The following is a 26,347-nucleotide window of genomic DNA, read 5'->3' as shown; positions in this document are numbered from 1 at the left end:
GCGGGTATCCATTAAAAGGCAGTTTTGTTTCAAAACAGGATTCAAATGGTACAGAAGGAGTAATAAGGCCATGTGAATTAACCCAAATATTATCGATCTAAAATCAGAAGAATTAATCTGAAAATCTGAATTAGTTTAAGTGTACTGATTTATATTAGTAATAATTATAGCCTAAAAAAATGATTCCAAATAAGCCTGGATAAATGGGCCAACCAGAAAAGTGCCATGAAGCAACACTTATCGGGTTAAGAAGCTGGAATGGAGCTAAAAGCGGAAGGCAACAGTGGGGAACCTGATACGACAATAAAAGAAGGGTTTCTCCCTCTTTGCCAAAAGGACAAATTCGAGGAGAATCCAGAGTGCTGAAAGGCCACTGTTACCTAAAATAGTACAAAGTCAGAATTGACAAATCATAACTTGTGTATTTTATGCTAAGCCGAGATTACCATTCAGACAGAAGCTCAGGTCTAATACAACCAGAAATTCTAAATTACCCTGGGTTGGGAGGAGGCGTACGACTGAGGAAGCCAGCACACACGTGCAAAAGCAAAAAATGATAGTGAAAGGGAAAGACTAGACATCTCTGTCCATCTGTGAATTACAAGAGCCTCCTAGGAGTAAAAACCTGAAGATAGGTTGGAGCTGAAACCGAGTTTTCTAACCGATTTAGAAACCAATGAGCTAATCTCTTTGGAATATTACCGAGCGATATTGCTCAGCATTTGTTTAACCAAGCATTAAATTGTAAATTAGTATATGCGGAATGGCCTAAAGCTAAATTCACTGCGACCAAAAGAACTAATGTGGCTCTCTTAAACATAAATTTTGCACACAGCTAGAGTTTGCCTTTGGGTAAACTAATAGTCGCCAAAAACCACTACCTCTATAAGTGTATTGTGTCATTATTGAGGTTTAATGTAACTTTCGTTTGTTTTATAAAGTTGAGAACCCCAAAATCTCTTGAGTAAAGGGCTAGAACACTTATTAAGGATAGCAGAATCAGAAGAGTATCTAGATTCTAACTTTATAGGAGCCTAGTAGTAGAACCTAGGAGCACATACTAAGATTTATTACTTTATTATTCTATTATCCACAGTTTTACTTCAGAATGTAATAAAAAAAATCACCTTCAACAATTTTATAACACGATTGGCTACAGATAATTTATCTGTCCAAATTGAAGCTGCGGATGCGCCACCTAGCATGGAAACAAGACTTACTACTTCATCTGTTGTTCTAAAAGGTAACAAACATACAGACATATTCAAGTCATATTCAAGCTCCAGTTCTCGGGGATCCCAACCAGTGAAAAATGTCGGTGTACTGTTATGTATCATCTGCAATAATAAATAGTTCTAGTTAAAAATGAGCGATTTACGTAACTTTTTTTTGAAATAACAGATAATCTGATAAGAATTACATTCAATTGATTATGTTGACCACAATTAATAAATTCAAGATGTTGACTGCGTTGAGAATAATCCAACAATTTGCTAACAATAACATCGAAGATTGACTCTTGAATGTAGGCATGAGTGACCGACCAGTATAACTTAGAAACAAAAAACAATATATTAAAACAAAGTAAAAGGTTAAAAATGTACATGTCATTCTCTAAAACTTCGCTTCTATACATTTTCCACTCAAGAGTCTAACGCTTCTCTGACGTCTACAACTAATTATTTAGTTTACAAAAACAATGTTTTGCTGTATTCTCCAGTTCAATGCATTTCCTACCAGCTACTTCTACAGCTATTCTATTGTAAAGTGACTTTTGCGAGCCACTTAACATTGCTTAAAATGTTAAGAACAGGAAAAAAAAATCCGGGGTGTCACTCACATTAACTTGAACACAGTTAAGCTATATAAACGTTCTTAAAAATTAGAATTGAAAATATTGAAGTATTAGGAAGATACTGGGTTTCAATATATTTCCCTATGTCAAAATATACTGTTTTATAAATTTTTTAAAAAGATCAAACCAAAATAGCAGGCCTAAATGATTCGAATTTCAAATGAAACCCTTCGGTGATTGTCTGGAAACTTAGAGAAACCTTGATAGAGGCGATCTGTAGTCTATCGATAAAATTATACTCTTCCAACGCATTATGTCACTCCTCCCTAAGAACTTAAATGAAGTTTCTTGGAATATATTACAAATATAGTAATAAAATTGACATACGTATAGGGTCTTTGCACACTTGAGGAAATCGTTGAAACCATTTTCGAAAAAGTATTGAAAAACTGCCAAATTCAATTCAGCAAAGGGTCATCTGCGTTATCTATCTTGCTTTAAATTTGTAATTTTGGTACATATTCTTATTAAATAAAACTGCCCGAGAGTATACAATGATAGAAATAAATGATATAGTTTTTAGTACAAATGACAATGATGAAGTATTTATTTTATAATATATAAATGATAGTTATGTCCCCGCATTACTCTGAAATAACATTTTAGTGTAATACTACAATTTTTAATAATTCAATCAATTTAGAAGAAAATCATTGGCCATTTCGAATAAATTCTTAAAAACCGAAAAATTGGTTCAGTAAAGCGGGGGTTCCGAGTATTCGATTTTAATCAAAACTTTATTATAGAATAGCAATAGTAATATCGAAATTAAACTATCCGTTGTTTTCTGTTTTTTAGTAACGCTGACCATGGGCAGAAACACAAAAATCCTTTTTGTAAAAATTGCTTTTTCTTTTTTAATCAGGTTATCTTAAACGTGTATTTCTGACGTACTATATTGTACAATTGCAATTATCACCCTTTGGAGAGGTAATAGTGAAAGGTAATTTGAGAGGTAATAGTGAGAACTTACACGAATCTTAGTCATGCTTCCTAAGATTGACGAGTAAATGCAAAAAGAACTTTGCTCACAGAAATTTAAAGCGATTCTTTTGTTGAGATTATTGCTAAATGGGGCCTTTTCTTATATAAAGTTCATTCTAAATGAAGTAGGAATTACTTTAATACCTCCTGTTCCCCCAAACAATTCTATCTGATTTTCTAAGATTGTAAATTGCAATTCTGCGATTAACGTGGTGGGAGATGATCTGACTCATTCATCTTGTGGGATACATCTAGCCTAGATTCCAGAAAAAAAATCCCCTCCGAATTGCTAAGTAAAATAAATCAGTAAATTTCTAATGCTATAAATGCCTTTTATAATACTGTAAAATAAAAACTTTTCCTGTTTATGCTACTAAATTTTTAAATTAAAAAATTCAATTTTCTTTAAAGCTTTAGAATTAAGTGATATTACCATTCCATTAAATCTGAACGATGACTCAATTAAACAGTCTAATGCAGAATCTAAATCTGACTCTTCAAAAAGTAGCATTGGACAGCAATGGAAGGAAGAGAAACCATTAAATGCTGCAATATATCATAATATAAATACCAATGAGTAAAATTTTTAAACTTTATTTTTCAAGTAAGAATAATTAATTTATACATCGCTGGCTCAATATTACAAGGTTGTATGTTACATTTTCAGTATCAAAGTTGTAGGATGAAACATAGTTAATTAAATCTAATCTAAGTAAGGCGAAATGGGGATTATTCAGTTTTGTTTTTTAGTTTACACATTACTAAGTAACAGACTCAATTTTGCAGCGCAGCGCTAACTTATCTAAAAATAGTAGAATAAATATTAAAAATTTGATTTTCTCTAAACGTGCCTCTGGTCACATAGAACCTTGTAATATTGAGCCAGCGATATATAAAATCCAACTATTTTTTCAAACTTCGAATTATTCGACACACTTTATGTTACATGTTCATAATGTTACAAGTACCAGCTTGAAATATTTTTTAAAATCACATACCCCATTGCGGCTTAGAAAAAGTTTCTAGTTCTTCAAAAAACACTGAACCTAGATATGTAAGTTCAACAAAGAGGATCTTTCAGGAAAATCTTAGCCTGGTGCTGTTCGTGAAATGCTGTGTTATCAGCAAAATTTCGAAGAAGTATCCATTTGTTTTACCAACAAAGACTAGTGGAATAGCCTTGAATGCCAATGCTGCCCCCTAGAGTAATCAGTTCTCCAGCTCCAAAGCACGAAGAACCGTGGGCATCGGTCGGAAAAGCTGCTGGAACTCCATCACTTTTTGGGCTTAACGTGGAGAGATAACCCACTAATGGATGCCCAAGAACGGTTCAAACTTAGGTAGTTGATATCTAAGTACCAGTCACGAAAATTGGACGTAGAGAGTGTAGCTACTTTCCGTCAACGCTACTTCTTTCTTACCATTTTTGGTTTCTTTTTTGTTCTCAAAAAAATGTTGGAAATTTAGGGAAAATTACGAAACAGGATTTGTTTAAAGTATATCCTCTACATGCAACTCGTTGTGCAAATTTGAATGATATAAACTTCTCTACTATGAAAGTATTTGAAATGTAATTAACATTTCTGATTTTTATAGGAGATGTTACAAATTTAGAGCAGATTTTTTAACTTGTATATCCAAGCGTGACATTTCTTTCAGAGAGAGAGAGAGAGAGAGAGAGAGAGAGAGAGAGAGAGAGAGACATTTTAATGCATATAATAGATTTTATAAGTATTTCGTTTGATTGTAACCTAAAACTGCTCGACGAACGATAAAAGCCAAGCTCAGTCTCACAACATTATCAGACCTTCTATGGTCGAAGGTGATAACAAAGGGGAACCTAAGGAATTTAAAGAAGGTCCAGTGGTGAGAAAATGGTCATCGTTGGTCACAGTAAGGTATCTGTGAGGTTCTAAGAAAGTTCAATGTGAGAAAAGCCACTATTTAAAAATTGCTTTCTGCAATTTTACACCTTCGGATCCAGAGGTCCACAAAACGAATATTTCAGGTTAAAACTAAAAATATAAAACTGAATGTCTCAATACATTCTCTTACAATAAGTTGTAGAACGTAAAAAATAAAAATCTCTATCACAATTTATAACATACAACTTCGAATATTAGCTTCTAATTGCTAAGCAAAATATTTAAAAATACATATATATACAACTTACTAAGGCGCTTTGGATCTTCAACAACATTTGTAAAAAATACATATTTCCCTCCTTTGGGCACACTAAAAAAAATTAAACATTGGTTATGTAAGAATACCTCATGCTTAAATCCTGTAAAACTTTGAAATTACAACAAAAATGCAAGTTTTTGATCTTACCCACAATCTACAAGAATATCTCCAAATGCAACGAGGTAGGGTACTATCGAGTCGTTAATAGGGTGGATTCTTATTGTGCAACCCGAAATTAAGACTGGTGCTAGTAGCCGGCCCAGAATGTAAATATCCCTAACGTCAATATCCAAATCAACTAAATAAATTAATAAATAACCCAGTCATTAAGTAAAATAAGAAAATCTATACAGCGATTATGAAGGACATTTAAAATCATGCAGACAAAAATTACAGAAAAATGATCATACCAACTTCATCTTTGTTTGCATAAATTTCATGATCCTCTGCAGTTTGGAAGTAGTAATTAAAATCATTATAAAGTTTAGACGCAATTTCTTTAGAGTCTCTTAAATTGTAGAGTGTCTCATTTAAGATTTCTGTAAGGAAATCACATTCATCCTTCAATGAAGACTTTATCCTACGAAATATAAAGATTTATTCATAAATTGGAAAGATAGATAAGTAGCAATAAATGTATGAGTATGATTTAATCTCGGCACAAATTATTTCATTCAAACTTACTCGTTCAATATCTCTTTCCACAAAGAAATGTCAATGATTGCATTTATTTTAGTAGAAACGTGTCCTCCGAAATTGTTAGATGTTTTGTAAGAATCCAACCATTCCTTTAACAAAGCAAAAAGAAATAAATTTTTAACTATACCTTATCATTATTATTTTTTAAAGAATGCAAGAAATATAAGCATCTTACTTTGCCTTTTCTATTTAACGTTGGGCTATCTTCACAATCCATAGTAAGAAACATTTCACATACGCTTTTATAGCCGAACATCTTTAAAATCACTTAATTGAAGTGTTTTTTCTTTAATCTCTGAAATAACAAATACACACATTTGAGCAAAGGTTTAAAGGAAGCAGATAAGAAAGCATAAGAATCCAGGAGATAAGGATCCCACACCACGTACCAATTGATAACTTCTACTTTGTCTCCACGAAACAAATTGTAGATTACAGGTAATTTTTACCAATTTCCCTCCATGAAAAGTTCATTCAAGTTCCGTATTTTAATTTTCGAAATTCAATAAATTTATTTTCAAATATAATGGTACAGATAAAATGTGTAATTGCAATTCACGAGTGCTAGGTGCAAGCTGAAAAATATTTTATTACTACTAACCTGGGTAGTTAGAATGAAATGTATTTTGAAATGTCATAATCAGAAACAGCACATTCATAAACATTTAGTGATGAGTTTCAGTACTTACGGCAGTCAGATCACTGCTCAGCTGCTCACAACTGATAAACTCAAAAAAGTTTGGAGAATAAAGTTTTGAAGGATAACTCTAACAGTTTTCTGCATGTTCGAAACTTTTTCTTAGAGGTGTGTATAAAATGTACAGAAAAATACTTTTTTTCTATTTATTATTAATTTTTCAGTGACCTTTGGCATTTGAGATTAAATCGATCAGCTGTGATGGTCTTTGTTTCGTGTACCAACTTGAATTCATGGCGTTTTAAAAACTTGCCTACGTATATGGTTATCTTAGACATTCTTGATACAATAGTAAGAAAATGTGTTTTTTTTTAAGCATATAGTGACCATGAATTTTTGATATACTATTTTATTTTGATAAACTATTTTATTTCAGTGAAGTTAAACGTATAAATAATATTTCATGTATGGATGAAATAATTATTGTTTTTAGAAGGAACGTCAACTCACTAATGGTATAACAGAAAAAAAATCTGATTAATTCATATTAGTTTTCGTTTTTAATTTGATTTATGTGTTGAAAGGTTGAGATAATTTTAGTTTATTAACTATCAATATTTTTAGGAGTTTCAAACATAGTATTCGTCATGTGAAATTCAAGTTTCCTCTCACATTCAGATCAGCTTGATTTCAATTGCAGGTAAAAAAAGATATATTCTGTAGTTTTTAAACATAGTTAAATAGCATGTTAATAACTTTGAATTAAAGTTTCGGTGTTTTACTTTGCATTTTTTTTATTGTAAAGTTAACAATGACCGGGGGCGAAGAAAATCGTAAAGAAGAGGTCAGAAGTGGAAGAAGAGGAGAAGATGAGGTCAGAGGTGAAATGGTCAGACAAAGGGGTCGAGGGCGTACTCCTCTTCGTGCCAATGAGATTCATCTTGGGAATCTAAATTTAGATGATCCAATGTTTGATGATTCTGTTCCGCAGAATATGTTTGCTGATTACGCAGAGAGATCACATTCAGATTCAGAAGATTCAGGACTTGAACAAGGATGGGTAAAATCTATATTCCTCAAAAACAGATTAAAATTTCATTTTTAGGAGTTTAATTTTGAGATATGGACAATCTACTTCGTATGAGATTAAGTTTCGTCTATTCCATTTAATTTGAATTTTAGATTAATGAAGATTCCTTTTGGAATGGAGGGGCGCGGCCAAGATCTAGTGGCAATGGAGGAGCAGTTGGCGCTGTTTCAGCTTCAGGGCCTGCTGGAGCTGCAGGAGGTTTCTTCAACTGGCAAGCAACTAAATCATCAGTTGTAGAACGCTTCTCTTTTATGTTTAATAATGAAGTGTTAAGTGATGTTCATTTCGTTGTGGGCCGTGAACCGAGACAAAGGATCCCCGCCCATAAACTGGTATTAACTGCTGGCTCAGCCGTTTTTGACGCTATGTTTAATGGCACTCTTGCTACCACTGCGGAAGAAATCGAGTTGCCTGATGTGGAACCATCTGCATTTCTGGCACTTCTGAGGTTGGATAAATATATTTCCTATTAAAGTGTAGAGAAATTATTCCTATTACTAAAATTTAATTTCTACAGGTTTCTGTATTCAGATGAGGTGCAGATTGGTCCAGAAACAGTAATGACGACTTTATATACTGCAAAGAAATACGCTGTCCCTGCATTAGAAGGTCATTGCGTTGATTTTCTTAAGGTTAGATTCTAAACTTTGTCGTAATCCCACATTCTCAGTGAATTAAATTAAAAAAGTATTCAGAATTTAATTTGAGTGAACATTTTTTATTTGAAGATACTTTTAAAAATTATTACTTTTCAATGTTTTAGTCTAATCTACGCCCTGACAATGCTTTGATGCTACTAACTCAGGCGAGATTGTTTGACGAACCACAATTAGCTGCTCTTTGTTTCCATACAATTGATAAAAATACCTGGGAAGCAATTTCTGCTGATGGATTCACTGATATTGATTTGGATACCTTATGTGCTGTAATTGAAAGAGATACACTTCACATTCGAGAATCCAAACTCTACCAAGCCGTCATAAGGTTCGTCATAAACACAATTATTTACACCTCTCAGTCCTACCTAATATGTACTGTTTAGCTGCAGTTTAGCTTTCTGAACGACTTTGTAAACTGAAAAACACATCTCGATTACGTCACTCAATTACATTGCTAGCATTCTGTCTCGGAGGCAGACGATTTTTTAACTTCATCGAGACAGATGTAAACAATTAGTGCCTATCAAACTGGTACCAAAAATGGAAACTAAGATAATCGCATCCAAAAATCATTGAATTTCGAAGATCAATCTTTTCTTTTCTTACATTTAACCAACAAGAAATCATTGGAGACAGAAAGACCAAAGGGAAGTTATCTCGTCATGATCACCTGGTGCTAAACTTCAAACAATTAAAATTAGTTACATCCACTCGTCAACAGATACTCAATTCAAACTAACAAGACATTCCTCATACCTTTTTTGCCTACATGATTTCGATAAAAGATAGTGGCACACTTCGTCCCTTATTCAGTCTTCATAGTCTTCGATTATTAAATACTACGTATAGCGATAAACATCGCTGTACTTGCCAGATACACAAATTCATAAAAATCGACATATATTCACACATGGCTGACATACTTCTTTCGGAAAGAGTGCTCGTTCACCAGACAAAAAAATTCTACCTGTTATCCCATCTTAAATTATCCTCCAATTCACACTATCACAGAGGTATATCCGTTACTGCTAGAAAATTAAAAAGGCTGTATTTTAAACTTAATTATTTATTTTTACTGTTTATAAAGATCTATATGAAATGGCCCTAATAGTATAATGAATAATTTTTAATGAATAACAATTTTTCGTTTTCATTGTTTGGTCAAATTTTGATTAAGAATACTTGATAATATCCAAGAAACCATTAGAAATAAGTACTTAAGGTGTAAATAAAATATTACAGATGGTGTGAAAGTCGATGCGCTAGACAACAGTTACCTCCAAGTGGTGAAAACATGAGATCTGTTCTAGGTCAAGCCCTCTATCTCATTAGGTTTCCACTAATGGGTTTAGAAGAGTTTGCACAAGGCCCTGCTCAATCTGGACTGCTCAGCGATAGAGAAGCTCTTTCTTTATTTTTATATTTTACTGTTAATCCCAAACCCACACTTAGGTTCAAGTAAGCATTTTTTTTCCATACATTCTAATTTAGTATATAAAATATTTTTTCAGTAACTGAGTTTGAATCTTAGTTTCGTTAACTAACTTTCTGGTCTTAGCTAATTTTGTACTTGTACTTATGAATATCTAATTTTAAGCTTAAGCAAATGTTATAAAATCCAATTTGGAGAAAATTATCAAAAATACATTGAAAAATGCAAAAAAATTAAGTGTAGCGATGTTTTATACTTAACCAATATTTCAGTTTTATATTTTTATCTTTAGAGATACACCAAGATGTTCTTTAACTGGAAAGGAACAGTCCGTAAATAGATTCCAGCAAGTTGAAAGCAGGTGGGGATACAGTGGAACAAGTGACAGGATTAGGTGAGAATTTTTACTTGTATTTACTATTTATCTATTTTTACTGATGTGAAGCTATTGAGACACTTTTACGTAGTATTTAGGTAAACAAAAAAAAAATCTATAAAAGCAGATGTACTTGATTATTTTTATTGTGCAGATTTCAAGTAGATCGAAGAATTTTTGTGGTTGGCTTTGGCTTATACGGCTCTATTCATGGATCTTGTGAGTATGACGTAACAATACAAGTTGTCCTGTCAGTATCTGGTAATGTTTGTGGTTCGAATAGTACTAGTGTTACCTGTGATGGCACTTCAACCACATTTAAAGTTATGTTTAAAGAACCAATAGAAATTAGACCACACACTCATTATCTTGCAGTTGCTACAATTAAGGTATGCCCACTATCTTTCCTTCACACTAATTAAAATTTTGTTTTCGTTTAAATTTAAATGTTTAAATATATTTATTATTTTTAGGGCACTGATTCCCATTATGGTACCAAAGGGATGCGTAAAGTAACTGTAGATTGTACAAATGGAGGTCGAGTCACTTTCCAGTTTAATTATGCGGCAGGAAACAATAATGGAACATCTGTGGAAGATGGACAGATTCCAGAAATTCTGTTTTATATATGATTAGTACTGATTGTAAAGATGATTCTAATAAGTGTGGCGTATAATATCATTTTTCAATTATTTAAATTACGAAAAATTGTGAAAACAGTATTTGGTTTGTTTCGAAATCAGATTATTTTGTGATTGTTATAAACATTCCTAATGGTATTGTGGGTTAAAAATTATATCAGGTTTTCTTGATTATTATTACCAACAATTAATTTTGTTAGACCTTTTTCTAGAATTGTAATATTTTTATGCGAGATATATATATATACACATAAATATTTTAATGTTACTCTCCGTATCGGTTATTATTTTTTTTAATGTTGCCTTTATTTGTGGCATTAACTTCGAATATATAGATTATTACTCAACAAGAAAGAATGATCTCGAAATTCTTTTGATCGGTTGTATATACTTTTTATTGTGAGTATTTACTAATTGGGATTCAAACTTTCATATTAAGTGAATGAAAATTAGTATATACTCCCATTTCACTAGTAAGTGTGATGTTCGATGCTAATCCCAAATTTATTTTATTCATTGCTCAGATATTCCATTTTATTCATCTTGTTAAGAGCGTATAAAGTTCTGACTCTTATTAAAATATGAGTCTCGTAATTCCCTAAATTTCTTTTACTATTTATTTCTTACCAACTGGTGTCGATCCTCAAAACAGTTGAACACTGAGTATATGTACTAAGTTTTAATCACCAGTGGTTCCAATATTCTGAGTTGTTGAAATTTTGCATTAGGTTACTTAAATTACAGAAAAAAGCAAGAGAATATTGTAACATCAAATAAAATTCCTTTTTTAATTTATAAATACATGGTAAATTATAAAAACAACATGAACGATAATGAAAGACAAGATGGAGAACTGTAATAATAATTTAATAAACTATATTGAGTGATAAGTTGTGTTTGAATTCTTATTTGCAAAGTATTTATATTCGTTCTCACGTTTCTTTTCTTCCAAATTTAGAAGTAACACTAAGGAAAGTTTAATAATTAAGGTAAGGAGAAGATAAAAGATATTCTGAAAAGCAAAAGCATGGCTTTGGATTATGAAAACACTTTACTCTTCTTGTTACTATTCTCATATTATATCAACATGTACAACTTGACAGATATTGCTAGATAGATTTTGCGAGTGGGTATTTTAATTTCTTACCTTCATAATGTGATCTAGCTGGGAAATTATGTCAAGAATAATGTCAAAAGTTCATTGATCGCAGGTCATAAAAGATTTGTTCAGGTATAGGAATAGTGTGTAGTAATAGAAAGACACAATTTTATTTACCATTTTTTACTACACGTCGATCTGGATGACTAACGGTCGGTATGGATCAAAACAATGGTCTAAACACTAGGATGGATACTTGAGTCGGCACCTTGTAAGAATTTACAGTCTAGTAACAGGTTCACAATTTTATGATTTATTTAAAACTAACATATTTGAAAGAAACAAGATAATGAAAATGCTGAAAGACAATATCACATTCTCACATTCATAACACTTCCAAAATGAAAATAGCAAAAGCTAAATACACCACGGCTTTTGCTAAATTGAGGTTATTTCCTCGGAAAGAACAATAAAAAATTTAGCAAAAAAAAAGGTGACAAACCCAATCTTTGAAAATGTATCAACTAAAAATCCGAAAGAAATGAAGTAGTGTACTGTTAGAAATTTTGCTTCTAAAGATAAAATCTAGAGGTTACAGTCATTTTCGTGCTTACACGAATTTACTTTCTTCTTTCGCGCAACAGAATGAAGAAGAGAAATTCAAGCACCGAGGAAAATACGAAGGGTTTCACGAAAACTTTCTTAAGTAACAGGCAGAAACCTAGTTCCCGATTTTGGTGATTACAGGAATTATTTACGTCTCATAACAAAGAATTTTGAAATTATTTTCTGTTTATTATTGTAAGTAGCCGTTTTGGGCAACTATTCTCAGGAATAGCCTTATCAATACTAGGGCAACCCATCAGCGATCTCGCACTCTAGTGATTACACTTGTTCTGTCATGTACAACTTGACCGATCTTGCTAGATAGATATTGCGAGTGGGTATTTTAATTTCTTACCTTCATAATGTGATCTAGCTGGGAAATTATGTCAAGAATAATGTCAAAAGATCATTGATCTTAGGTCATAAAAGATTTGTTCAGGTCGAAATTTTATTGTTCAATATTTTGAGAATAACTAAAGTACGCATTTTAGGCCACCGATGTTTTACAAATGTTCAGTTTCAGTGTGGATTTTTAGGAGTTTACACTAGTGTGTGCAATCCCGGTAAAAAGATGGAAAAAGCGATACTGGCCAAAGACCACCTATCTTCCAGGAAAAAAATCGTTTGGTTTTCGCGATCTAAAAAACAGGGAGGCGCCAAAGTTTCAAATGATACTACGTCAACTAGCACTAGATCTTAATTTCATCATAAAATCCTAAATAAACCTAAAATATAACTTCCAAACTGCTGCACTTATTTGATTCCTACTTTTAGAAAAATTTTTAAATATACTGCAATAATTAGGGAAGTTTACCTAAATCACATTTTTGAAGTCATCTTTTCATTTACTAATTTCTTTATTTGATCTGATGCGTTGATTTGTTTGTTTTCTAGATAATTTCTGCTGTTATTTTCGGTGTCTTCCAAAAAATACCTTAACAAAGTAAAATAATAATAAGTATCAGATTAAGAATACAAATAATAATTTGTTAGAAATGGGAAAATACAGTAGAAGAAAATTAATATTAGAAATAATCTAATCCTCTCTATAGAGGACTGCATAAAAAAAAGCCGGCGCTCTCATTAATCTGAGGTAGCTCGATGTACTCAATGTCACTCTAGTCATTTTAAACTCCATTAACAATCAACTTGATGAGTCAATCTTTAGCTTGAATTTCAAGATTGTTCATCCATATTCATCGCTTCGTACAGCAACATACCATTATATCTGATAACCAATTCAGTCTTGGAATAATAATTAACAGTTCTGAAGTTGTAGTTATAAATATGTTTAATTAATTAAGGTTTTCATAATTTCTGTTCCAAAATTTTTTCTTTCCTATCTTACACATGTAAAATCAATCGTTCTTCACACAATACATAACCAGATTAATGAAAGCAACGGTGATTTTTTGCTGAGTTGAATTACTCTTTAAAAATATCAGGCCATACAGAAGTCATCCAATTCAATCAAAATGAATTGGACATGACACATATAATAGGTAGTCATGAGTATAATGATAAACTAAAAAAGACTTTAAATATAAGTGATAATCTATAGATAAGTAACAAATCAATATAAATAGTACAGATAACTTTACCTATAATTGACCATCAGACCGCATGAATTAGTCATGCCCCGAGGTGAAGTGTCCGCCATCCAATTAAGTCGCCACATAACAGCACCGTTTCTTAGATGAAAGTTGGCTAAAAATATTTAAAAAAAACAGTGGGTTAGACTAACTACGATTACTTAACTTAAACATAATGAATCAAAATCAGCATATTTATAGTGAAACTCAACTGATTTCAATGATATACTTGCAAAAAATAGTATCAGACTATATAAAAGGAAGCTTGTAGACTACATGAAAAACGTTCTGTTAAGCTGCAATTTCGATGGATTGATACTCTTTTCTGATACTTGCAGTACCATTTAATATAACCATACAGTATACTGAAATGACGCTTTAAAGTAAATCTTAACTTCACCCCTTTCTAAGAACCCCCCAAAAAGTGGTTAGGTTCGTAGTGCTGGATTTTTTTTATCTGCCACAGGCTATTTTTATGCCTTTATTTTTATTTTTCGTAGCATGTATGTTTACCGTGTATTTCTGACCGATTTCGGCCTTTAATCCATTATCAAATGTAGATTAATCAGCTTGGTGTAGAATTTTCGATTTCACTTATGTTTACGTCTCGCACTTCACCTGCTAACTAAGTGAACTTACACTTATGTTCATGTAAGCAAAGTCAAAATCTCTACACCAACTGATTAATCTAACTGCGGAGATAGATGTATCGTAAGTCCGCAAACGATTAGGGATGCAATAAAAATGCTTGCTACGACGGAAAAAATCAAAGAAATAAATAAAAGTAACGGACCGAAATATGTATTAAGTAAAGTGGCATTTCCACTCATCTGATTTTCTCCATCTTCATAATTTTACTTAAAAATTAAATTCATACCAAAATCATAAACAGATGATGAGGGGTAAATTAGAATATAGATTTTTCAGGGAAGCCAGCGGCAATCCTCTTCCAAATATACTCTTCCTTAGAGAATTTTCCAGAGAAAATGTTTAAAATAAACTTTATAAATCAACATACAAACAATTAGTACACCAAATCATTCTGTAAAGTCGCATTTCTAGTTAAGATTCGGCTGAACCTTTGTAATAGTAGCAATAGATTACAAAAATTATGTCATCGCATTCAAGGGTATTTTTCTGCCGAAAACTCTTATTTCGAAAATCTGACAATCCCTCTCATTCGCTTCACTTTCTCTTTACTTAAGTAAGAGTAAGTATAATCAAAAATTAAACTATGAGTACATTTGTTTTCAGAAATCACTGTTAGTGCCTGCAGGAAGAAAGTATGGTGCAGAAAATACCTTTGTTAGACGAAGAACGAGGATGAGAAACTTTTGGGATTCAAAATATAATTATTAAACACTCACCAACATTATCTAAAGCAGCACCTCTCCTCTTTTCTTTGAAAAGATAATAGGCACATGCGGACATCAGAGCTGGTTCGAATAAAGAGGCTAAATTACGATCATGGTGCCAAGTATTATTGTGGAGGTGTCGCTTGATTTCCTTCCAATTTTCCACATGTTTAAGGATAGGTGACCATATTTCAAGCGACAATCCTACATCTGTCTCTCCTAAAAATTATTATTATTATAACAATAATTATTATTTCAAGATGTTGTGATCAAAATACTAAAGCATGTAAGAAAAATCTTACTTTCAATCAAATTCAATACCTTTCTCAATTAATTTGATTTTCTCCATTAACCAATTTTTGAAATTAGGTATTGGTGAGAGGCTAGAAAATTGAGTAACTCTCGGAAATTCTGCTTGTAATTCTCTGACAACTCGCTTGATTAGGTAATTCCCAAGTTCAATTCCCTGAAAAAATATCATTATTTATTTAATTATAATCAAAACGAAAAAAATCCCCAATGAGAAAAAATATACATAATATGTGAGATGAACTTTGTTTATTTGTCTGAAATCAAAACTTCAATTTATTTTTATTTCCATTGAAAGCGAGAAAATAGACAGGCATGTAATTAAACAACACTCTAAACTTAAACAGTTTCATTACGTCTAGGACTGAAGCCTTTTTTTTATATTTGTTACAGGTTTCTAGGTTAAAGACAATTGCGGTTAAGGAATAAGTTGTAAATTAGAGACCTTTTGAGGACTGTGAATCCTTTCTTGGTTGCAGACTGTTGAAATTATAGAAGAAATACTTTAATTTACACAAATTCTCTAACATGGTAGGATAAAACCTTTTTCTAATAAGACTAGCTAAGGCTGACCTCTATAAACGATATTGTTCGGCAGAATCACTCTTATTGCTTTCATCTTTGTGGTCATTACAAATATGCTCAAATCAAATACGCTTTAGATTAAGTTCTTTTTAAAGAATTCTCAGTGGGATTCCTATTCGAAAAAAATTGTCAAAAAAAAAAAATACCTGCAGACCTTGTTGGGTAGATGTAATGGAATAGAAAACGGCGGCAGTTACTAGGTTTGGATCTTCTATTTCTTGACCAACAGCCATTAACCCAGCCATGGAATTTGCGTCAACTGTAAATAAAACAATTAAAGGCTATTATCTGCCTTTCTGCCATTTAATTTGTGAAATGAATAATAATAATATAATTAATAATTTTTCAATGAACAATAATACACTTTACTTCTTAAAGCAAAGTATTAAATCTTATCTGGCGGAATTCTATATGAATTTTAAAATATTTACAATTAATTTAACACCTGACATTCTTTGAGTCGCCTGGACAATTCCTTTCATGCTACTTGCTATTTCGGTAGAAAGAGCTGTATGGAGCACCACAATTGGTTCAAAAGGCATACTGCTATGCGTGTACACAAAGCATCTTCTATAAGAACCAACTCTTCGTTTCAAATCTGCCCAACTTCTTACCGGATGAACTGCTTCATATTCTGAAATCTACGACCAAATAAGATAACTACTATTATAACAGTAACGTATTAATGCCCAAAATGTATGTTATTATATTTTTACAATAATGGGAGAGCTTTCCATTTAAAAGAAGTGTATTCAAAATAATCTTTTATTAAATCTTAAATTAATCAAACCTTTTGTAACATTTCACAAGGAGATTTCCAGGTGACCCTTTCAAGATTGAGAAATCCTACAGAAAACCACAGTGAAAGAAGTTCCTTTAAAGTAACGTTCAGCTGTTGAAGTGCAATAAAATGTGGAACACTTGAGTCCATTTCAGACAACATGCCCTGAAAAAAAAACAAAATACGATAAAAATATTTGGTGAGGACACCCTTAATCTTATTCTCAAAGTGTTCTTCAAACTTTTGACTAAATGACACGAGGGGTCTAATATAATTTTAAACAGACTTTTGCGAAAGTTTGACTAGAATCCTTCCAGGCTTATCTGAATACATGATATAAGGAAATAATTCGCTCAAGAGATTCTCACTTCCAGTCAGGCCATTTTTTTCAGCAAATCATTAAATCCTCGAAATTTTACCCAGTGACAGATCTATAGTTACACCAAAATAGTACTTTAAAGGGACGAGTATCTAACCCCTTCTTAACTACCGTATAATGAAGTTTCGTGGGACGAGTTTTCAAACAAATTTAAGACCTACATGAAAGCTATAATATTCCAAATTAAATGAAAATCGCTCCAGCTGTTCTCGAGAAACTTCTGGTTGTTCGGTTTCGTGCAAAATTATTCAAAATATATATCTGTAAGAAATATCAAATGAAATGCGTCCGATTTAAGTTTTTGAGATAGATAGGTCCCCCTATACCTTCTTGTAAAAAAAAAACACTTTCTTTAGTCATGGAAAAGTGTTTTTCCGGTGAAAATGAAAGCAGAAAATGTGTACGTTTAAAGTACTTTCTCTTAAGTGGCCAAAGAAAGAAAAAAGTATACAGTACAACTAATCAAGCTTTATGAAACGAAAACTCGGTAACTCGTAATATTTCCTCGACATCCTCTAAGAAAAGTTACAAAAGTTTGAGGAGGGCAAAAATGTGACACGATGTGAGATGCACTTCAGACAAAATAATGCCCAAATTTAGATACCCGAAATTTATTCTAATACTACATCCGATTATCGGAGATTTCACGTTAAATTTGAAGACATGGTAAGCAATATCCTCTTGAATAATCAAGATGGGACCATAAATGCTTGTGAATTCCATTATGATATATTTGCCAACCCTCAAAGAAGAAGATGCGACCGTAACAGATTATGTCAAAAAAAAAAAAAAAAACAACCACGTACATAAATAATTTCAATTCTAAATGATAACACCCCACTTCAATTTCAAAATAATGTCACAACAAAGAAAGCCAGTGCGTTTATATTAAAAAGATAAATGAAAAAAAGATTGATTAGAAATAATAACATGAAATATTTCAATTGATAACAAATATTTATCAGTGAAAAAGTAAATGTTTAATTTGTAAAATCTTCAATCTTCATTTACTTTGTAGTTGTATTATATTTTCTAAGCACTATAATTTAAATTTTATTTAATGCTTATTTTATTCAGCAACTAACAAATATTGTTTTGAATATTTTGCTGGCCCAAAATTAACTTGGATCTTGAATTGAAAGTAAAGCTTTCAGTTTCTTTTCGTGGTGTCTTATCGTAGCTTACCAGAACGTCTGTTCTTAAATCAACGAGAAATTTAACACCATTTTCGAGTCTTCCAATAAATTTAAAAAGCCACGAATACTGCGGAGTCAGCACAACTTTTAACTGTTCTTCTGCTTTTAATGAAACTGCACTACCAGGAGTCAGATCTTTCTGAAAAAGTTTAAATTTATTAATTTGGCCAGGTACTATATTTTTCAAACTTTGCCTGTAAAAGTTGAATATTATAAAACGAATACACTTACAAATTGACTCATTGCTTTGAATATTCTTTCATGATCTACTGAAAATTCGGTTGCCAACACCTTGAGATAACCCTCTCTATGGGGTTTTAAAAGGCACTTATAATTTAGCACTAAGGATTTAACTTTGTTCTGCAATAAAAACTTTAGAATAGTAGGTGTAAATAAAAGCTCACAGCTTTACTAACTGCATAATTTAAACTTACTTCCACAATCCAGCTACTGATGTTCTTGTCCTGGAAGGAAAGAATTTCTTTAAGGAGCAAGATTACTCTTTGTTCATCATCAATTGTGCTCATTCGTCTCAAGATTGGTGGTCGATCGAACATTTCTTCAGGAGTATATTGCTTATAATCTAAATCAGTACCACCAGCATCTGAAGAATCACTCGTTGAATCAATATCCAAATTCGTATTCATGTTACGCTTAGAAAAATTGATCAATTCGCGAGAATCTTTTCTAAAGGTCAATAAACAATCCGAATAAAAAAATTTGGCAACCTTTAGTCGAGTTAAAAAAAGAACATTTGAAGATGAAGCCATCATCAACCAAGTTATTTGAATTTATAGAGGCGAACATTATCAGTGAATGACGTAACAAAATTAAAACCCCCTACAAAATAAGCGTGTAACCCTCAAATTGTATGTTTACAATAAACAATTATCAAACATTTTATCTGCTAATTGCTGAACGTGAACACAACCTTCCATATTACGTGTTCTGTTGAAAATTATTGAGTTGTATTTATTTTGCACTAAAGATGAAAATTATTCACAACTTACTGGTTTATCTACGTAAAAGACGAAAATAAAAAAATTGATAGGGTTGTTGTATATTTTTCTCGACCTTACATCTCTGACGGAATCACTATCGACCTTTACTTATACTTTCTACCGTTGTTCCCTTCCCTTTTGATAGGTTATAATGGTTACTCTAGTAACCTCCACTTATTATATTAATTAATTAATTAATTTATTTTTTGCTATTTCGTACTGTGTACTTGTGGAAGGTTAATATTGGTATGATTCGAATGAATACATTTATTCCATTGGCAAAATCAGTGATTAATTAAAGATGTGGCACGTACTTTTGACGGTTCCTGCTTGAAGACCTTAAGATAGTAAATTACATGATAAATACAATGATGTTGTAGAAAATTGCTGCTGACATGAAAAAGTTGGAGAAGATTGGTTAAAAGTAACTTAGAAAGTTACGAAATTCATACAATGATGTTTCTTGAGAGAAATTTCATAAGGTAAAAGTAAACATTAATTCAGTTGTCAGGATTATTTAACATAACTGTAATGCTTAATGTTCTTGTATATCTATACATTTGTAAGATCACCTGAAAATACGTTGTTGATGTATAAAAAGATAGGTGTGTTTAAAGCAAATGGATATAACTCCATTTTCTCTTTCGGTGAGGAAATAAGGCTATTTTTCAGAATGTCTATACTCACTTCGCAGTATAAACATGTGTATGTCTGAAATACTTCTCTCCTGGAGGACAATTAGAGCAAAACAAAACAATGAGAGTATAAGTTCTTAATTCACATTGCAGGTGTAAGTCTAGTTTGGTTGAGCAGTAATCAAACTGAATTCTTTGTAGATTTGTTTATTAACTGAAATTTAGAACTTATTTTGCGCCAAATCGCTTATTTAGGAGTGTGTCTACAGCGGTCGGCTTCACTGTTGAGAGGTTTTGGAGGTTCTATGAGTAATGCAACCAAAGATACTTCTTTCAAGTGCCATGTTAGAGCAATACCGGTTTTTCAGGTATGAAAGGATTTTTTTTTTTTGAAAGTTTACAAAAGTTTGACTATCAGTGTACTTATTTGCTGGTAATTTATTGCAGGCCAATCCAGCTAGTCCAGTGTTTCAGTGTTAGACAACTTTTTCAAAAAGGAGCAACTGAAAGTTGTGTGAGTTCATAACAGATTTTTTATATTTTATTTGATTGGTTCCTAGGTTTAGGAATAAATTAAGATTTTCTTTACAATTGACTGCCAAAATGTTAAAAAAACTTTCTTAATTTTTATTTATATTTATCAATTGTAAGTTTCAAAATTTAATTTTGAATAAATTCCAATAATTTTATTAATTTTTTCCTTTATTTACCCAGTTATTTTTTTCAAGGCCCTATTGACTAAGTACTTGATGCTTGAACTTCATAGAATTCTTGGGCAATTTTTACGAATATTCCAATTCTTAAAGTAAAATCGAGTTACCACCTACCTGAAATGCATATTATACTTATGGTACCTTGTCATATTACCTCTTTAACTGCATAACATCTGGTGTTATCATGAATTGGACAATAATTCAAGAAGTATTTATATACAAGAATAAAGGTTCCACTGTTGGCCCAGCCAAGACCACAAGAAAAGTAGAACATCTTTCAGCAGCTTGCGTAGTATTATAATATTCTAAGAACACTACGGTAGAGGACAAGTCAAAGTTGTAAATGTTATGTGTAAACGTACTAAAGAAATGTACAACAACTACAACTTCTTGATTCAAACAAGATGATTTGCAATGGAAAAATTGCAAAATTTTACCTAAACATATGGATTTTTTTCTTCCATAATATCAATTATTTTCTCATCATTATAAATGTTACTTCACTTTTTTTATTTGTATTCTTCCTTTTAGGAATGAGCTTGCTTTAAGGTGCATTCTTTCTTGCAAACTTCCTTAAGCCTGGAAGCTGTTTGTCAGTCATGGACACATCCATTCTCAAATGTGCATTTCAGTGCCCTCGTCTAACATCTATCTGCCCAATTAAAGTAATCATTTTCAAAACTTCTCTGACATACTCGTTTCTGAGGCTAGTCAGCAGAGAATAGCCTGCGATGCCCTAAGAGGCGCACCTCGGCACTTACGATTCTTTGACAAATGAGTCGTTTCTTGTCCTTATAGTGCTCAGAAATGCCACTACTAGCCAAATTTTATCTCCGAGTCTTGCTTTTTTTCTACGTGGACTCGTTTTGCGAACTGGACGCTTTTTGTGCCGCACAAAATTTGAAAAGTGCACAACTTTTCATAAATGTCTGTATCATCCCCGTGTGATGAATTTGCCTTTGTTTGACCATGCTTTTAATTACACTTGATCTTGATAATAAAATCTGATTATTTTTTCCTCCAATAAAGGAATATTATCACGAATCCTATCTCTCGAATCATAATCTAAATGAATTACTATAGTTGTTAGGAGGATGTTGGTCTAGTGGCCAAGAGCGTGGCTTTATAAGTGGAAGATTCTCAGTTCAAATCCCGCGTATAACTACTTTTTATTTGTTAGAAAAAAATGGTTTATAGTAAAGTACGAGCTTTCGCCTCCGACCACGACACCTAATTGATAGACGTTAAGCCTCGCCTGAAGAAAGAGGCGATTACTTTACTTTTACTATAGTTGCCCAAAACTTTGTAAGATAAGGGCAAATTATCTTTCCGTGTCAGCGAAATTTATCGCTGAAGATAGATCTGAATCGAAAGGAAAAAAAAACAAGAAAAAAATTTAATTATTTAATATTGAGTTTAAAAGGCAGGTCACTCGTGTTGCGGATAGCAAGCTCTCAAAGGATTATGAAACTTAGATCTACAAAAGGAATAAAGGAAGTGGGATAAATAAAATAAACCTATAGATTGATTGATTAAGATACCCAGAGGGTTCTGATGTCTGAAATCTGAAAATTTGGATTACTTTATCTAACTGAAATAGGAAAGAACCGTATTTTCATGTGCATTTAAATAAAACACAAACACGCAAAAAAAAGAGGCCAGTTAAAACATATATTTATATATAAATAATAACAATATTAAGGCCACTATGGTCTGTACATTAAGAACATATACCCTATAAAACATGGAGTTTATATCTGTAAATAAATTCTGAACAACCAACACATTTATATACTTTTTTTATATATCATTCACCTAATATATAAAACATTGATACAATTGAAATACATATCTCGATATGAACGGATCCTCATTGTTTCCACGTTATAAGTTTTATATTCATTATAAAAATACATTTTTAAACAGGAAAACTGGATGGACACAAAAGTGGGAAGGGGAAAAGAGAAGAGTTTTATTTAGCTTTTCACGATATAGAGATATATATATATATATATATATATATGTATAGTTAAACATTTTCTTTTTTTTAATCTATGTTAAAAACATGCGTTCACGTAAAGATAATAAGGAATATTTCATAAATGCAAATAATAATCTAAGGCGTCAATCATCTAAGTAGGCTAACACTCATTATTTTTAACAAGAAGTAGAAGAAAAAAGAGATTATTCATGATAAGTATTTATTCATAGAATATGAATAGAGTTTTAAACAATGAAAGCTGTCGATCATGCGAATTAAGCATTGCTTTCTTTAATTAGAATTTACATATGTTTATATGTATTTAATTAAATATATGTTACAAATTAATATCACACCCTAAATTTAACATTAACCTTTTCTTTTATAAATAACATTTAATCGGACAAATATTATTTTCTGTTATCAATGTTAAGTACGACTAACAATCAGCCATATCTCTCTGAATACGTGGTAAATCTGAAAGATTAATTAATTTATATTGACATTTAAATGTATTATATTACAATTAACAAGCTTATTTTTACCATATAAAAGTACAAATACATGTCAATTTAACACCTCTATTTAAGTTAAAAACTCAATAGGGTATTCAAGAAGGTTTGTGCGCCTTTCACTTAAAAATTATATAACTTTTAATATAAATTTATTATTTATAAATAAAATATAATTGGGGCATAGTTTTTATTTGTTTAAATCTTAAACCGGCATGTATCTTTTTTTAATACATGATATGTATTACCAGAAATATTTTTTTTGACGGTAATGAGGGTCAAATTTTGTTTTCGTAAGTACCATAAATTCTTCTATAAGTTTTAAATATTTGTTTTAATTTATATAAAAAAATGTTATTTGTTTCGAATTAATGATTTTCAGAATTATTTGCCATCGACATGTTTGAGGCCGATTTCTTCCATTGATGTTAACTGAATCTTTGCATAGATTGCAAAAGCTTCTTGGCTTTTTTGGTACACAGTGTGTAACAACAAAATGCTTTGTGCTTTTTTATTACAATGATCGCAAAAGCATGAAAGTTTTAACTTTGTAAAAAGTGTTTCTTTTTACTACGTGAGAGACATTTATTAAATAAGAAACTCAGTCACAGTGTGGGGATAAAAGACCTAAATTCAGGAGGATTGAACTCTACTCAGAATTTTTCCGGCCAAATGTACCTAATTTGTCCATTTCCACAGAAACTACTGATTTATCTGCTTTCCAAGATTTGTGGTCACTTCAGATTCTATATTTGAATATCAATCAATGTTCGTGCAAAATGCTGGTTCTAGTAGTAAAAATGTAATAAATGGTTGAATTGCTGAATGCCTCTTATAAAACAATTATGAATTAGAAACATAAGATAAATTATGAAACAAAGTTCATGTTTAAATATTTGTTCTGATACATCATAAGCTTATAGCTATTTAATACAATAACTTCCAATATAATGCCTTGTCACTGGAAAAATAAATAAATTTAAAACTAACCTTAATAAAAAATTGTGAAACATTTAAAAATTTATTTCTAATTATATGAAACTACTAAAATTTATAAAATGAACTCTCTCCCGTTTTGTCAGTTTAACAAAATAAATTTGTTTTAAACATAATCGTCTCTCCCTCGCTCTCTCTTATGTTATGCAATTAGAGAATTTCTATTTCTACGTTTAAGGAAATTCAATTGTAACCATAAAAAATTATTACAAGAAAATGGACTGTTGGTGACTCAATCGTAGCCATTGTTGCGTTTTCACCACAAGAGAAAGCATTCGAGTTTTTTTCACAATTTCTTGTTTCGTGATTGGTTGCAATTTTAAGATAATTGTTCAGGATTCAAAGTTAAAGCCAATTGTTCTAGTCTATGGAATGGCTGCACTTTATATTTTCTTCCTTCTATTTCCTGAATCTACGATGATTGAGGAACAAGAGAAGAGATCTCAAACCACAAATGAACGCCAATGGTGCCGGATTAGAGTACATTTTTTTTTCTACATAATGCCATCTCAATTAAACATTATATTTTCAACATTAAACATGTCATACAAATAATTGTCCCACTTGAAACAAATAACTCTCGTATTAAACGTTAGATTTTATTATTAAAAGCAATTAAAATGGTCAATTCCAATAATAAATAATCAGTAAAATGTTACTTCGGTCTTATTTTGAGCACTTTCAGAAAATAATATCCTAAATTTTGAGAACTTATAATTTACCAAACTGCCAGTAAGTATTCTTGATCTTTATAAATACAAAGATATTGTTAAATTACAATTTTCTGATACCCAACATAGCTCTTTAACCTTGTAGACTTCGGATGTTCATTCACAGAAATTTAGACATTAATTTTCATTCGGACTTTTGGGTATTTTGAACTTTGACGTCGGATTTATAAAAGAAGAACAAAGAACTGATGGTTTGTTTAACAATTCAAGGTATTCAAATAATTTACTTTTTTCTTTCAATTAAAAAATGTTAAAAAAATTTATAAGTTTGTGATAGATAACACAATTTGGTACAAACTAAGTAAAATTCTGGGTAGATGTTGGTTTAAATTATAGGTCATTAAAAGGCGGAATAATCGATGGCCCTTATGCGTTCTTCAGCTTAACTGATCAAGTTTTTCGTATCTTAAGCTTTCAGGTCTCAAAAAAATATTTTCTCAAAAATAAAAAAAAAAACCTTGAGGTATGATCAGTATAATTTTGCAACTTTATTTGGTAAAAAGTGTATTTTTTCAAATGCACTTGTGAGCAATCGTACAGAATTACTGTACAAACCAAATATGGGACCAGGAGGTTCTTATAGGAAAAAAATAAATATAATACCTAAATAAAGATGAAATTATATGATTATCGTTTTGTAACGTAATGATATGAACTAAAAGTGGAGAAAACTAGTCAAGTACTTGCTTTAAAGTTTAGTTTAATATAAACAACATTGATGTCAGGGCAATGATTTAGAATTTTAAAAACGGGAATGATTCTATATCCCCCAAATAATTACGGTCAAAGGGGATAACTGACTATTCAATCAAAACTTAGAAAAGCAAATAAAGATTAAACATTTTCTTCTTATTAAAAAAAAAATGCGACTATGTTTGCAATACCCAAAACATGTATGTGTATCATACTTGTCCATGAATATAACTTTAAATCTAGCAAGAGCAGTTTTATATATACATTTCTGAGGACCACAAATATTTAATATTTACATATATATATATTTAACGTATTAAACTGCAAAATGTTGCAACATTGGTATGAAAGTTTTGTAGGATTATTTCAAGACCTTGATGACGTCACATGACCGAACAAGATTTGGCACGATCTTTGAGCTCGGCTTTAAGATCAACTTTAGAACGACTTCTAGGTGCCCCACTTCCGCAAGTTAATCTTGGACTTACTAGACAGGTGTTCATATTTAATCTTCCTAAAGCTGCTAGAGCAGCAATTTCAAATGCATCGCAAACAGCCTTTCCTGAATTTCGAGAAGATGTTTCCACGTATGTAGTTGCTCCAACTTGTCGACTCACGTTTACACC

At 31.5% G+C, this 26,347-nt stretch overlaps 4 protein-coding genes and 1 long non-coding RNA gene across 16 annotated transcripts in view; 2 read left to right on the top strand and 3 right to left on the bottom strand.

The window, feature by feature from the left end:
- LOC141451357 (uncharacterized) overlaps positions 1–6,553 on the bottom strand; it is an 18,297-nt gene extending 11,744 nt beyond the window's left edge. For 5 of the 7 annotated variants that reach the window (XR_012456707.1, XR_012456705.1, XR_012456709.1 and 2 more), the window contains exons 1-11: positions 6,412–6,553; positions 6,112–6,297; positions 5,898–6,017; positions 5,708–5,811; positions 5,434–5,603; positions 5,171–5,321; positions 5,013–5,074; positions 3,273–3,385; positions 1,421–1,552; positions 1,128–1,337; positions 1–97 (exon numbers count right to left, since the gene is read on the bottom strand). Coding sequence is in view for 1 of the 7 variants with exons in the window: in XM_074122664.1 (XP_073978765.1) it covers positions 1–97; positions 1,128–1,337; positions 1,421–1,552; positions 3,273–3,385; positions 5,013–5,074; positions 5,171–5,321; positions 5,434–5,603; positions 5,708–5,811; positions 5,898–5,978 (1,120 nt within the window). In the remaining 6 variants the exon portion in view is untranslated. Of the gene's footprint in view, positions 98–1,127; positions 1,338–1,420; positions 1,553–3,272; positions 3,386–5,012; positions 5,075–5,170; positions 5,322–5,433; positions 5,604–5,707; positions 5,812–5,897; positions 6,018–6,111; positions 6,298–6,323 lie in introns of all 7 variants that reach the window. The other 2 variants (XR_012456710.1, XR_012456708.1) reach the window with 2 other exon arrangements.
- On the top strand, positions 6,391–11,447 carry LOC141451360 (BTB/POZ domain-containing protein 1-like). 4 transcript variants are annotated; one of them, XM_074122668.1, is made up of 11 exons: positions 6,584–6,710; positions 6,796–6,874; positions 6,984–7,059; positions 7,165–7,419; positions 7,542–7,897; positions 7,967–8,081; positions 8,213–8,433; positions 9,351–9,566; positions 9,833–9,934; positions 10,071–10,305; positions 10,390–11,447. In XM_074122668.1, exons 4-11 carry the CDS (start codon positions 7,171–7,173, stop codon positions 10,546–10,548), a joined length of 1,653 nt encoding a protein of 550 aa, XP_073978769.1. In that variant the 5' UTR covers positions 6,584–6,710; positions 6,796–6,874; positions 6,984–7,059; positions 7,165–7,170; the 3' UTR covers positions 10,549–11,447. The 4 variants fall into 4 exon arrangements, with proteins under 4 accessions (XP_073978771.1, XP_073978770.1, XP_073978769.1 ...); XM_074122670.1 differs by lacking the exons at positions 6,584–6,710; positions 6,796–6,874 and adding an exon at positions 6,391–6,527; XM_074122669.1 differs by lacking the exon at positions 6,796–6,874 and having other exon boundaries at positions 6,578–6,710.
- Positions 11,317–19,599, bottom strand: LOC141451358 (malonyl-CoA decarboxylase, mitochondrial-like). Of its 2 annotated transcripts, XM_074122666.1 has the most exons (11): positions 19,470–19,599; positions 18,894–19,063; positions 18,691–18,819; positions 18,449–18,598; positions 16,894–17,049; positions 16,549–16,744; positions 16,250–16,362; positions 15,531–15,675; positions 15,222–15,428; positions 13,864–13,969; positions 11,317–13,196 (listed from the first exon to the last, which is right to left on the bottom strand). In XM_074122666.1, exons 2-11 carry the CDS (start codon positions 19,014–19,016, stop codon positions 13,082–13,084), a joined length of 1,440 nt encoding a protein of 479 aa, XP_073978767.1. In that variant the 5' UTR covers positions 19,017–19,063; positions 19,470–19,599; the 3' UTR covers positions 11,317–13,081. The 2 variants fall into 2 exon arrangements, with proteins under 2 accessions (XP_073978767.1, XP_073978766.1); XM_074122665.1 differs by having other exon boundaries at positions 18,894–19,567.
- On the top strand, positions 19,593–24,342 carry LOC141451364 (uncharacterized). 2 transcript variants are annotated; one of them, XR_012456715.1, is made up of 3 exons: positions 19,593–20,463; positions 20,543–23,260; positions 23,684–24,342. It is a non-coding gene; the product is annotated as an uncharacterized lncRNA (long non-coding RNA). The 2 variants fall into 2 exon arrangements; XR_012456714.1 differs by having other exon boundaries at positions 20,543–23,594.
- Positions 24,038–26,347, bottom strand: part of LOC141451362 (rho-related GTP-binding protein RhoE-like) — a 285,880-nt gene continuing 283,570 nt past the window's right edge. The window contains exon 5 of the mRNA XM_074122672.1: positions 24,038–26,347. Within this exon, the coding sequence (XP_073978773.1) occupies positions 26,105–26,347 (243 nt within the window). The 3' untranslated portion in view covers positions 24,038–26,104.

The sequence above is a fragment of the Rhodnius prolixus genome, unplaced genomic scaffold, assembly GCF_049639745.1.
Source record: "Rhodnius prolixus isolate KJV_2025 unplaced genomic scaffold, Rpr scaffold_8, whole genome shotgun sequence".
NCBI classification, from domain to species: domain Eukaryota; kingdom Metazoa; phylum Arthropoda; class Insecta; order Hemiptera; family Reduviidae; genus Rhodnius; species Rhodnius prolixus.
The sequence above is the reverse complement of the archived record's forward strand: the minus strand, read 5'-3'. Positions and strand labels throughout refer to the sequence as shown.

Bases quoted from the DNA above. Each gene is read 5' to 3' on its own strand.
- LOC141451360 (XM_074122670.1), top strand. From the start codon at position 7,171: ATGACCGGGGGCGAAGAAAATCGTAAAGAAGAGGTCAGAAGTGGAAGA. The intron at 9,567-9,832 runs GTAAGCATTTTT...TTTTATCTTTAG, and splicing joins AAACCCACACTTAGGTTCAA to AGATACACCAAGATGTTCTT. The intron at 9,935-10,070 runs GTGAGAATTTTT...TTTATTGTGCAG, and splicing joins GGAACAAGTGACAGGATTAG to ATTTCAAGTAGATCGAAGAA.
- LOC141451358 (XM_074122665.1), bottom strand. From the start codon at position 19,232: ATGATGGCTTCATCTTCAAATGTTCTTTTTTTAACTCGACTAAAGGTT. The intron at 16,363-16,548 runs GTGTTAAATTAA...TTTTATTTACAG, and splicing joins GGCGACTCAAAGAATGTCAG to TTGACGCAAATTCCATGGCT. The intron at 13,197-13,863 runs GTAAAGTTATCT...TACTTTGTTAAG, and splicing joins GGTCTGATGGTCAATTATAG to GTATTTTTTGGAAGACACCG.